The 12,007-nt window shown below is 38.2% G+C and overlaps 1 protein-coding gene across 5 annotated transcripts in view; it reads right to left on the minus strand.

Moving 5' to 3' along the window:
• Positions 1-12,007, minus strand: part of FRY (FRY microtubule binding protein) — a 238,728-nt gene that overhangs the window by 184,210 nt on the left and 42,511 nt on the right. For 2 of the 5 annotated variants that reach the window (XM_080577405.1, XM_080577404.1), the window contains exons 1-2: positions 3,860-4,246; positions 36-134 (exon numbers count right to left, since the gene is read on the minus strand). The exons of 1 other annotated variant lie outside the window; for it this stretch is intronic. In XM_080577405.1, coding sequence (XP_080433531.1) covers positions 36-134; positions 3,860-4,064 — 304 coding nt within the window. In that variant the 5' untranslated portion in view covers positions 4,065-4,246. Of the gene's footprint in view, positions 1-35; positions 135-3,859; positions 4,247-12,007 lie in introns of those variants that run through there. 2 more of the 5 variants (XM_080577407.1, XM_080577406.1) reach the window with 1 other exon arrangement.

Consider the following 12,007-nt stretch of genomic DNA (forward strand, 5'->3'; position numbering starts at 1 on the left):
AATTTACATACAAATATGGTGTCAGGTCAACTTACTTATTTTAGAAAGTGACTTTGCTAGACTGTATGCTGGTCTGAACTCCAGAAATGCTTTGAGAGAGTGCCTCAAGACTTCTAACTGCGACAATACTTTCACTGAAAGAAAAAGCAGTGAATTTGTTAAAAAATACTATCTATTCTGGTGTAAAAAACAGAGACCAGCAACCTATAATCACAATCTTACTTTCAGTAGCTAAAGTGCTGTTAACCACTGACCTTGGTTACATTAACTCACAGCAAAACCACGATGTCTTTACAAAAGTAGAGGCAATGACTACATAGAGCTGACCTTGGCTGTGAAGACAACACCTGACTCATTGGCATAGGCCACGAGATGGAGGTGTGACTGCTCCTGGGAGAGGCAGAAAATCCGTCGTGTTTTTCTTACCTCCTGTCCTTTGAAACTATCAACAAGCATTATTCAACACTACCACAGGCTACTTGCACGTGAAAACGTAGAAGGAAAAAAACAACAAGATACTAATAACAGTACTAGATTTTCAATGGTACTTAAACAAACATGACCAGCACACAATAAGAATCTTTTTTTTTTTTTTAAAAAAAAAAAGTATTTTCACCTTTGTCATTTCTGTATAGTTTATTCTTTCTTCAAAAAATTAAGAAACCCAAACAAAATCTCATGCACTTTTGCAATGTATAAAATACAAATACAGGAAGCTCAAACAACAACAGTATCAGCAGCTTTCTTCCAAAAAAAATCAACGAAAGCAAAAACTCACCCTACATTTCCCTAGATTAAAAGCAATTTCTTAGTAAAAACAGACTAGTTTTTTTCAGGCTGAGGTAGCATAGATGTTTAATGACGTTTAGCTCATCCATTTTAAATTCAGACCCCTTCAATTAGTTCAATTTATCTTTCCTAGGTAGCTCTATAAAGACATGGTCTCCTAAGGCCAATTTATGGCTGACCATCTTTTTACCATTCATTCTTTTGCCATTAGCAAGCTACACCTCTGTCGGCAGGTTGGGCCAAGCCACCACTCATTTTTGTATGGTCTTGCAGGGTAAGGTTCAGTCCCAGGCGTGGCAGTACGAGCTGAATGCATGTTAGCATATCCATACGAATTCTACTAATCCTATAAGGTTACAAAGCTCTCTCTTGATACTAAATGGCCCTGTGATGTTGATTATGATTACTTGTGCCCCATCATCGAATAAAAAGGTATCTCTGTTCAGTGTACCCCTTTGGCAATGCCACGGTCTCTCCTCAGAGTCACAGTTCCCCTTATCTAGCCATGTAGAAAATAACACAACAACCCCTGACACCTTTGTTTGGATAGTCCTGTCTAGGCACATGTGAACGACTAACTTCATGACAACAGGACAGACAGACATGCCACTCTACTCCGGAGTTTCAGCGTTTCAGCTTTCATTTTTAAACAGTAAGTTGCTAGCTATAAGTTATGAAAAAAAAAAAAGTAAAACAGTAAAACATTGTATGAACTGACCCATATGCCTTGCACCTAAATGCCTTTGTACGTCTCTGTTCACTGTTTCATTACTTAGGCTCTTTACGATAGAAAATAAGAAGAGGAGAACAAGATGTACAAGAAAAAAAAGGAAGGAGAACAAGATGTACAAGCAGTCAGACTAAATTGCAAGCATGTCCTAAAACTGAGACAGGTTCCTGGTGAAATAAAAGACTAAGTTTAGATACTGGAATTAAAAGAAGGTGAAAAAAGTCAGAATGATACCAATTTTAAATATATATAGTTATGTATGACGTGGTTGAAGAAAGGAAATGACTCATTTCATTCTTCAGAAAGCTTCTGCTTCAGCAGTGACCCAACAGACTGCACAGCAAGTGTATCAGCATGGAGCTCTATTTCCATCCCAATCCACATCCACAGCACAAAAGACAAAGGTCTAGACAACTTCAACCGTACTTCGTTAACCTATTTTCAAAAGCAAATCAAGTGCAGCTTCTCCCATGCATACTGCTGACCTACCAAATGAAAGGCTACACCCATCTTTCCATCATGCTCCATCAATTGCTTATAGCAGCAGGCAATTTGCATTACCTTTGAGTGAAGTGCCCTTGAGCGTACAGTAACAGAGCTGCAGTGGATTTCATAAGTGCAATGGCAGCGCGCCAGACACACCAACTACATTCAAGTGCTCGGATCTGACGCAGCACAAACTATGGAGTATTACTACTACTAGTGTGGCCATCTGGGAGGGTGGAAAGAGAACAGTGAGAGAGAAGAACCGCATTTTTTTAAATGAAAACCTTCGGATCACAGACTGAGGGAGAAATCTGGGTGGGCTCAACAGAATAAGGGCATCGGAGAGCAAACACAAGGCCGTTCAAGATGATTTTTCTATCAAAAAAGCTTGATGTACAGGAGAACAAGATGCAGGAGGTAAAAAAGAGAGGTGATTAAGGAGAGGAAAAGATAGGAATAAAACAAGAAGAGAGGCTCTATCCTGCCCCAAATAATGCCTTTTGGCAGTCCCCAGCAGGCCACATCACCTCACGAAGAGCCTGTTCAGGCACTGGGAGGCACAGGAGCCTTGGGCATGTCTGAGTCACCTGACTTAAGAAACAAGAAGGCTAATTTTTTTTTTTTTTTTTAAATCGGGACATAGAATATGACCGAGGAAAAAAGCTTCATTTCCTAAGGTGTTGTACGACAATTATACCTCTGTATAACAAAGGTGCTAATTGAGGTTCTAAATCCCACACAATGCTACTGCCCTGTGTCATCTCTTAACATTGTATTCCCATTCCTTCAGCTCACGAGAAGAAAGAGAAGATACCCTTATAAGTTTAGCTGTTATGAAGAAATATAATAACAGTAATATTTAAATAATCAGTACCACCTTTTTATATACTATATCTCTTCAAGAATCTGTATGACTGTACTATTCCCTCGCCCCCCCCCCCCCCCCAAATTTTAACATCAACATTTCCATGTGGAAATTTAAACCTAAATGTAAAAACTGTATATTTTTGTTTCAACAGAGGATTTCACTTTCTCTGTTTGGTTCACAGAAACACCTTCACTTTTTGTAGGGATGAGCTGGTATTCATTTTTTTTCCCCTCTAAAATCTTTTAAGTCCTCCTCATAAAGATGATCTGATTGTTTGGCAACAAATCCTTTGTCTTCATGCTAATCTGTTGCCTATTTTTAGGCATTTTCCAAATAATTTTAAAAAATTACAGAAAAAAATAATTGCCATTAGCTTCACTGTAAGCACTCTTACACCTTGCTCATATTCTTAACAACCAGGGAGTTAAACTGAACTATTAACTACAAACATTACAGGCTCCAGTGCAAGACAGGAATTCAAAGTATGCATTTGAGTATTTAGTGATGTTAATTTCTGGCTACACAAAAAAAAAAAAAAGTCAGCTACACTGAGGAGTCCACATATCCCCAAATACCCTCCCCCAGAAAATTAAATGACAGAACTTTAGAGCAGCGAGAGAGGTATAAACCTATACTGCATTTACTGATTGAATTGCGTATAAGTGGCGTTAAGCAAAATGCAGAGTTTAAAGCTCTAGAGAAGTAACTGATTCCCTTTAAATGCTAAGTATTAAAAAAAAAAATCCCCACAAGCAAGCAAATGAAACCAAAAATATCAAGGAATTTTATTTTATGTTTTGGTTCCATCACTTTAATGGTGACATAATGTAACATAAATGGTACTTTATTAAATCTATCTGTGAAGACTGCCTTAGTTTTTAAAACAGAATAAACTCTCACTGGAGGCAGCCACTGAATTTCTCAAATATTACCAAAAAGGTTTAAAAGATATTGTACCAACACACCATTAACATAGCATTTCCTACCTGAAAATATAGAAGGTCTTTTCTTAGGGCGCCTGGGATGTATAGGCTCTATATTCTTAACATTTCTTTGCAACTTTCCTTTAAAGTCATTTTCTAGCAGGATGTCTGGTGGGAGGCTACTCCGTCGTGCTGATTTGTGACGATTCGGACAGGAATTCAGTTTACTCCTAGTCCTAGAGTACAAGTTGCTGTCATCGACTGCCATTATAGAGCATTAACTTGTAAAGCCACCCCAGCGCAAAGCCAACCTGCGCATCCACAAGGCTTTTGACTAGTGGTTCCGGACCCAGGCAATCTCAGGGATGTTCTCATGCCCAGCTCAGCACTTGCCTGGGAAGTTTAGCGAGTTGATAGGCGTGTGCTGCAACAGGTGTAGGGTTACTGCATCGCCCCTCCTTGCATCACTTCAACTGCACGGGGAGGAGACACGCCAAAATCATTAGTTTGAAAGGTTTGAGGCAATTCGGAAGTTCAACAAACCTGAACCCAGCAGCACAGCCTGTGCAAAGGGGAAAATAACACTTCAGTAACAAGAACTGTCTAGGGCTAGTGGTTGTGTTTTACCAACGGCGTTTGTCAGGTCAGTTCATTAATACTTCATTTTCTTGGCAAGCAAAACAGGTGTTGCTAAACCTTAAAAAAAAAAAAGAGTGAGAGAAAAAGCAAAACAAAACAAAAACCAACCCAGTCAACTGCCTTGGGACCTGCCTGGGAAAGGAACAACCCGAGCAGCGTGTTCAGGTTCTTAGCCCTGTCCTTTGTCAATGTTACGTTTTTAGACCAGTAAACAAATCCAAAGCACCAAGGTTTTTACGGCCACAATTACGAAGTTTATTTGTTCCTTTCCTCAAGAAAGAAGGGTGTTATTTCCTTACTGGAATCAAAATCAAAGAGCCATCAGTGTGACTGATTTTCTGTATAGGAACTGCTGACCACCAAACCCAAGCCATTTCAACATGCATAGGAAGAAGCTGGTCTGTAAATTCTCCATGTAAATAAAAGCCATAGTGCTTACTAGAGGTTTGTACTTTTTTGTTGTTGTTGTTGTTATTGTTGTTCCAGTTATCCCAGTTATCTTTTGAGCCTCACAAGAATATGGTTTTCCTTTCTCCAAATGATAGAAAGAAAAAAGGGCAAATCCTGACATTTACAATGAAACTGCTAATTTTCTTACTTAGAATTCTATCATTAATGGGGAAAAAATCATTACTAAGTTAAAACTAACAAATCTCATATGAATAAACATTTTTGTATTAAATAAAAATAACTTATAGCAAAGTGAGTAAGCAGAGTGGTAATTTGAAGTGTCAGCAGCTAATGCTTCAACCATGGATACTTAAGGCAACCAGATTTTAACAACTGAAGCTAGAATTTGATTTTTCCTTGTCATTTAAAACACCTAAAATATGAAAGCTTTAATTTCTTTCCAAAAGATAGGGTACATTTTATGATTGGTGTAATGATCATGAGTTTGGCTGCTCCAAATAAAGTTTTTGTGTGAAATTCAGTAAAACCTTTATTATTGTTGACAAATAATAAACAGTTCACCTACATGCTTTTGGAAGGAGACGGGATATGATATATTTTTATATATATTTATGTAGATGATTAGTTTTTTAAAACATTTTATTGCGTTAGAAATGCAGAAAAATGTAAACAGTCTGCTAGATTCTTCTTCTTCCTCTAGAAACTAATTTGTATTTGGCTGGAGGTTGAAATTATGAATGTAAGAATCCAACCTCAAATACACTGGACCCTGCATTCAGAACAAGCTGATTATTTAAACCACACCAATTTAAACTAAATAAATGCTAACTGCAGGTAACAAAGTGATTATTTCTGCATTTCAAGTACTCAAAGGATCTTGAGCTCTGTTTATATGCAGAAATAAGCTTTTGAAAACCCCACTGGACTCCAAAATAGGTTAGGTCAGAGTTAGGTTGTAACCAAAGGGAATTGTATACCTAGATTGCTTGGGTCCATTCTAAAAATTGCTCTAGGCACAGGTCTTCATCATTAGAGGCCAAAGTATTTCTAACATGACCTTCAAATCCATAAAATTTGTATATCTTATCCTCTTTTTTCCAGTTAATTTTAAAAATATATATTAAAAAAACAGGTCAAAGAAAGTTTCCTTCCCCCCCCCCCTTCTTTCCCAGTTCCACTTGATTTTTCAGCTTTGACTCAACCAACGTAAGAAATATTCAGGGACAGTAAGAAATATTGGAACCATTCCCAATGGTCCAACTAAAGCAAAGTAACTGAATCAAAAGCTTTTCAATACAACAGAAAGTGCTTAAATCCGAGCATATTATTTGAACCATGTGTGAAGACTGAAAAACTACAAATACCAAATGCAAGAATTGACATTTGAGGAACTTTAAATTGAAATTTGACAGCAGCATTAAATAAAATTTCAACATCCTCAGTAAGTGACCTAAGCACCAGGATATTCTGGAAAGAGCTCTTAACTTTTCTTGCTGAAACTGTTCCACAACGTATAAATAATTAAATATTCATTAGAAGAGTGACTTGAAACTGTCCCATATTCTAGCTGAGTGGCACAAGTGCTGCACTATACAGTCTTACCTTCTCCAGCTCCATCAATATTCATGCCACGTGGAACAATACCAAAAGGAGGAAGCACTGCTGGGATGCTCAAAGGTACAACAGGCACCGCGCTCTTTTGAACTAGGGGAACCTGTCAAGGGTTGAAGGCCTTGATCCACACAGCACACAGGAATCTATGATGAGTTTACCCCTGAGTGGCCTTATGATGGCAGTCCAGGATGGGACAGATGAAAACCCAACACGTCTCATCCTTGAGTTGCTTTTTTAGGATCCACTCCAGGAGACATACTCTGAGAATTCATGCAGACCTAACAGTTCGTAAGTGCAAATAGCCTAAAACCTGAAAATCCTTAGCGTAGGATTAGGTGTAGGCAGCAGAACAGAAGCTGAGGCTCCTGGTGGTGTCTGAAAGTTGTCGGACTTGGGTCCCTAAGTGCTATTTTAGTGGCCTATCTCTTCTAGTGATTTAGTTTATGTATCTCCTGTTGGAGATTTTCTCATCTTTGAGGGGAATGTATAAAAATTTGTAGTCTACTCCCAAATGAGACTACTAGAGAGTAAGTTACAGCACAATACAGAAGAACAAAACTTGAGATGGGGGAGAGCTCTTTGAAGAGCTGTTTGTTAATTATAAGACCCAAGAAATAAAGCAGAAGCACTGAGCATTCAAAATAAACAATAAATAAATAAGAGATTTTGAGATTCAGTTACAGATAGAAAGGAAAAGAACACTCTGGTAAAATTTGAGATTCTTCTCCATCAATACTGCACTGACAGCATCTCTCTCAGATCTCCTATTTTCTACTTGAACATGGAAGCTTTGCACTTTTATAAATAGAAATAAAACGAGAGGAAGGAAAGAAAAACAAACAAACAAAAAACTCTAAACTGTGAACATGATGTGTGGAAGTAAATTTGTCAACTTTTATGCAATTAATCACAAAGCTTCTATCATATACATCCAGCAATCCAGAACGAAACAGAGAATCAAATGGCTGAATGATTTTCAAAATTAAGTTAATAATTGGAAATTATATGTACATATTTTATTCTCCTGTCTCTAATATATATTCTTAGAAGGCTACAGTGTAGTTGAAGGAATTACATTTCACTAAACCTTTCATTTAAAACAGTGATTAAAATAATTAATTGCTGAGTAAACCACCAAAATTATAATACAGTAGGACTAATCAACATGGTTAATATGGAAAAAAAAAGTGTCATTAATCTATTCCAGTTGCTTGAGCATAGAAGATAAAGGAGAAGGATTATTTATTTATCCCCTCAAAGGTTTAAACAAGATATTTCAGAAGAGATTCCTAAAATGAAGTCATCATTGTGTTTGGTGCCAAACCATGTAAGTGCTCAAACGACGAAAAACAAAGCACAGGAAATATAATTTGGCTACACTTTCAAGGTGGCAAAGGTTCATGCTTCTCTAGTAGGTTCTGTGTAGTTCAGTATTTTCTTACAATTTTGAAAGCACAGCATAATAATGAAAAAGCCCAATTTACCAAACTGATCATCAGATTTATCCGTTATGGTCAAAGGCTAAATCAGGACATCATACCTCTTGCCTCCAGCAGACTACCAAATTTTACTCTCTGCAGTTTCTATTACTATTTTTTTTAATTAAAGTTTGTTAAATGAAAGATAAAGGAGAGTTATGTTTGATAGCTGATTTGTGTTTGAACTATATTCTGTACTGCAGAAATACAGATTTAAGGCTACAGATTTAGCATGGTCCAGGTCTCAGAACAGTAGGTTTTCTCACAAGTGAAATTATTATTACTTTTTGTTGAATAGTATGGCAGCAAACCTAGTTATATTTCATGTGCAGTTACCCACGTGTTATTATGACTACATTAGAGCTGTCATTTGTGCTTCCAGCTGAGGAAGATATTCTTGCTCATCAACAGCAGAAATAAAAAAAAAGTGTTCCTAAAAAGTGTTCTCAATGTGTCAGCCAGCAGAGGCAGGCTCAGAAAAACTTTATTACGGGAGGAAATCTGCCACCACAATAAATTTCCATCTGGTGTGGTAAAGTAATGCCCACACTGGTGTACATTTTATTCACGGGCCTTCCCATCGTACTATACGCACCAGATTGGAACGGTACATAAATACTGCCAAGGGAGGATGAGGCCTCTTTGGCACATATGTTGGAGGAACTGCTGTGGCAGGAAAGGGAAGTCTGGGCTGCACTAACATTTTAAACCAGCACAACTCAATAAAATAAAAAGAAGTCCCATCCTTCCTCTTACCTGTAGCCCGTGGAGCCTCCCTCCTTGTCACATTAGCACCCACTTTTGTGAGGCCACACAGCAAACCATGGAACAAATCTAGATTAACCTTTCCTTTCTTTCTTTCTTTCTTTGTAGCCATGCTGCCACAAAGGACAAAAAGGCAGGAATAAGCAGCCAGGAAAGGGGTATGTGGATCATTTCTTCTAGTGACAGTGCCAGGTTACATCTGGTTAAAATCTTTGTAAAACTAAGATTACAAAAGCAATACACCAGCTACTTACTGCATTTTGGGCAGGTTTTACAGGTGTCAGAAATGTCTGAAGAAAACAAGTTGATAAAAATAAATCTGAGAGTTCTTGGGCATCTGCTTGCTCTAAAGAGACTGTTTATCACCAGAAATCAGTTCAGAAACACTTCCCCCCCTGCCCCCCCCATTTCTCAAACACACTTACTACCTAGGTCTCATCCCCTACCCATGGTGGAACAGTCACAGATCCACAAATGTATCCATGCTACAAAGTCATTTTGTTTTTTATTTCAAACAGGAAAGTCAAACAGTGCAAGAATTAAAAACAGGGAATCAAAAAGTGAAGCATATATACAGCTGCTCAAACCCTTCAACTGCTACTCAAAAATGATTGGTTTAATTCCCTGGAATAACCTGGCTGTCTTAATGCATAGGGTGTGAACATCTGAGTGATCCTCTGCTTGAATTAACCCATTTACCCCACAGTCTAATGCTGCTATAAACAAAGAGCCTGGATTTAATACAGCCTTAGCTTCCAAAATATCTCTCCTTCAAGTCAAGCATCATTTTTCAAAAGTGGGTAGAAGAGGAACAGCAGTCACGGTCGTGCTCTCAAAGACATCAAAGAGATCATTTTAGATCCACGTTAATTTCTACCCTGGTAGCAAGCACTTGACTCACAGAACAGTGTCATTAGTATCCAAGTTGCCAGGCTACATCTGACCTTAGAGCAAGCTAAATGAGAGTACTAGATGCTGATCATATCGTGCACTGCAGCACTACATTCACTGTTTTAATTTGTGATAGATAATATTGAATTAGAGTTACAGAAAACAGAAATAAGCATCAAACCCAGACAGTTCCTCGCCTACCTCAAACACAGGCAGACAAAATATTAAGAAGAGAACATGGCATTTTCAGAGTTGCTTGCTATGTTGGCATACTGATTTTAATAGATTAATATCGACAGGAGGTTTGGCCTAGCGTTTCAATTGCATTTTCTTTCAGCTGAAAGAAGGTAAGCATGTAGGCATATTGTTGTTTGGTAACAACAAATAAAATATAGAGCTAATGCTGTAATCTGGTTCTAAGACAATACCAGTCCCTTGATGCTTGATACATAATACGCACTTCCCATATTAACAAGGGAAGCTGACTCACATCACAGTATTTCATAAGCAGAACAATTCATATGCTAATATACATTTGTAATAATTTCATTTCACACTGATGTTCTCATTACATGATAGCTGTTAGAGCCTTATCTTCACAAGGACTCGAAAGTTGATCCTTCTCCAACAGAAAAGCAGCGCAAACCCTGGAAACAGGAATTTTTCTGGCAGGCAGCAGCATAAACAGGAACAGCTTAGGAACCAAAGTGGCGGTGAGGGCTCCTTGCAAGTGGCCTCTGAGCAGTCAGGACATGCAGCTTTGCCCAAGTGACAATCCAGAGGCTGGGGATTTTCCAAAGATCAAAGGCTGTGGGTGGAACTTCCCAGAATCTGCAGGGCTGTAGCACTCAATTACAAAACCATGCTTGTTATTAATGCACTGCAATCTGGTACGTTAGGCCTATGCTCTGGATACAATTACAGGAGAGAGACCTAGAGGGTACAAAGGAATTTTACTTCGCAGGGTATATACAGTATGAGTCCTGAACAAAGCGTGACAGATGTCTCCGTATTTCTGTTGCATGGTGAGCAGAAAGCATACATACTACAAGCAAGCTACAAATAGGAAGGCTACAAATTTCAGAGACATTTTTCTACTCAAGACCACTTGTGAGTGTTCAGTATTTTTACATGAATTAAATTTTCTTAGCACATATCTGTCAAATAATGGCAATCCATTGCAGTTTCTATTAAAACTGAACAGTTTCTATTAGAACTATAAAAGTATTAAAGATATAGATGAAAAAAAGTCAAAATACTTGGAACATTTTAGAGAGGACAGTTTTAATGAAAAATTCCTTCAATTACAAAGAGTTTATTCTACACTTGCTGTTGTGTGAGGCCACTGTCTGAAGTGATCCCAGAGATCTGGGAAATCCAGTGTTCTTCCTTTGCTTGTCATGAAAACTAAAGGATGATGAAAATTCTGCTTCTCATGGACAGCTAGTCAAATATAGATATGGATTATTAATAATATATAGACTTTTTAAAATTCCAACATGGGAAATTTGCATACGATTCAGGGCCGGATGAGATGAAACATAGATGGGGATGCCCTGGGGCAGAAACAGTCCCTTGCACAGGACTCTGGACACTGTGTTACATGGAATTTTTTTAATGAAGAGGAAGGAAGCAAGTGGGCCAAGATGTATCTCATCCTTTAGTAAGGGTGTAATGTAACGGGACAGACCTATATCAAGCTTCACATCCCTTTTCTACATAGTAAGCAAAAAATACAGGAAGTGTATCAGAAAGCACTTTGAATTAAGTACCAGACTGAAAATAAGGCAGGAGAGAAAGTTCTGCTATGCACTTCTCTTTGTGTCTATGAATATTTCATTTTGAGTCATGGTCACTTTGCTTCCTTCACATCCTGACTGAATGTCAATGCCTTAGGTCTGAACGGGCTGTATGTTACAACCTGACACAAGGATGTGATCTTGAAACCTAGGGCTAGCACCCGGTGTTATATCATTACCTGCACAAACAAAACAAAGATAACAACTGTCACCAGCCTTTGGATCCAGTAAAAACATTTAGCTCTTTAATAGCTGTTCCTGTTTCGAGTCTAGAGACTACTCCTGAATCCACATTGTGTATCATTCATTAAGGGGGAGATTCAGACTATTCAACCTCCACTTCAGTTTGGATCCAGGTGAAATCCATGTACCCAAATCTTCAGAATGCAGACTGCCTTCTCTCCAGCACCATTTAAATTCTAAACCAACGCTGTCATGATCCCATATCATCCAGGCCAAGAGCTCCAATTTGTTCTTCTAACAGTCGTGCTTTTGGGGTGAAAAAAAATAGGGAAGAACTGTATTGGATCTAGTGGGATTAGATTCCAGAATATCAGAAAGCACTACTGCCCAGGCTCCTGTTGGCCTACGTTTCATCATACTCTCACACTGGG

This window comes from Anser brachyrhynchus, assembly GCF_964034855.1.
Source record: "Anser brachyrhynchus genome assembly, chromosome: 1".
NCBI classification, from domain to species: Eukaryota; Metazoa; Chordata; class Aves; order Anseriformes; family Anatidae; genus Anser; species Anser brachyrhynchus.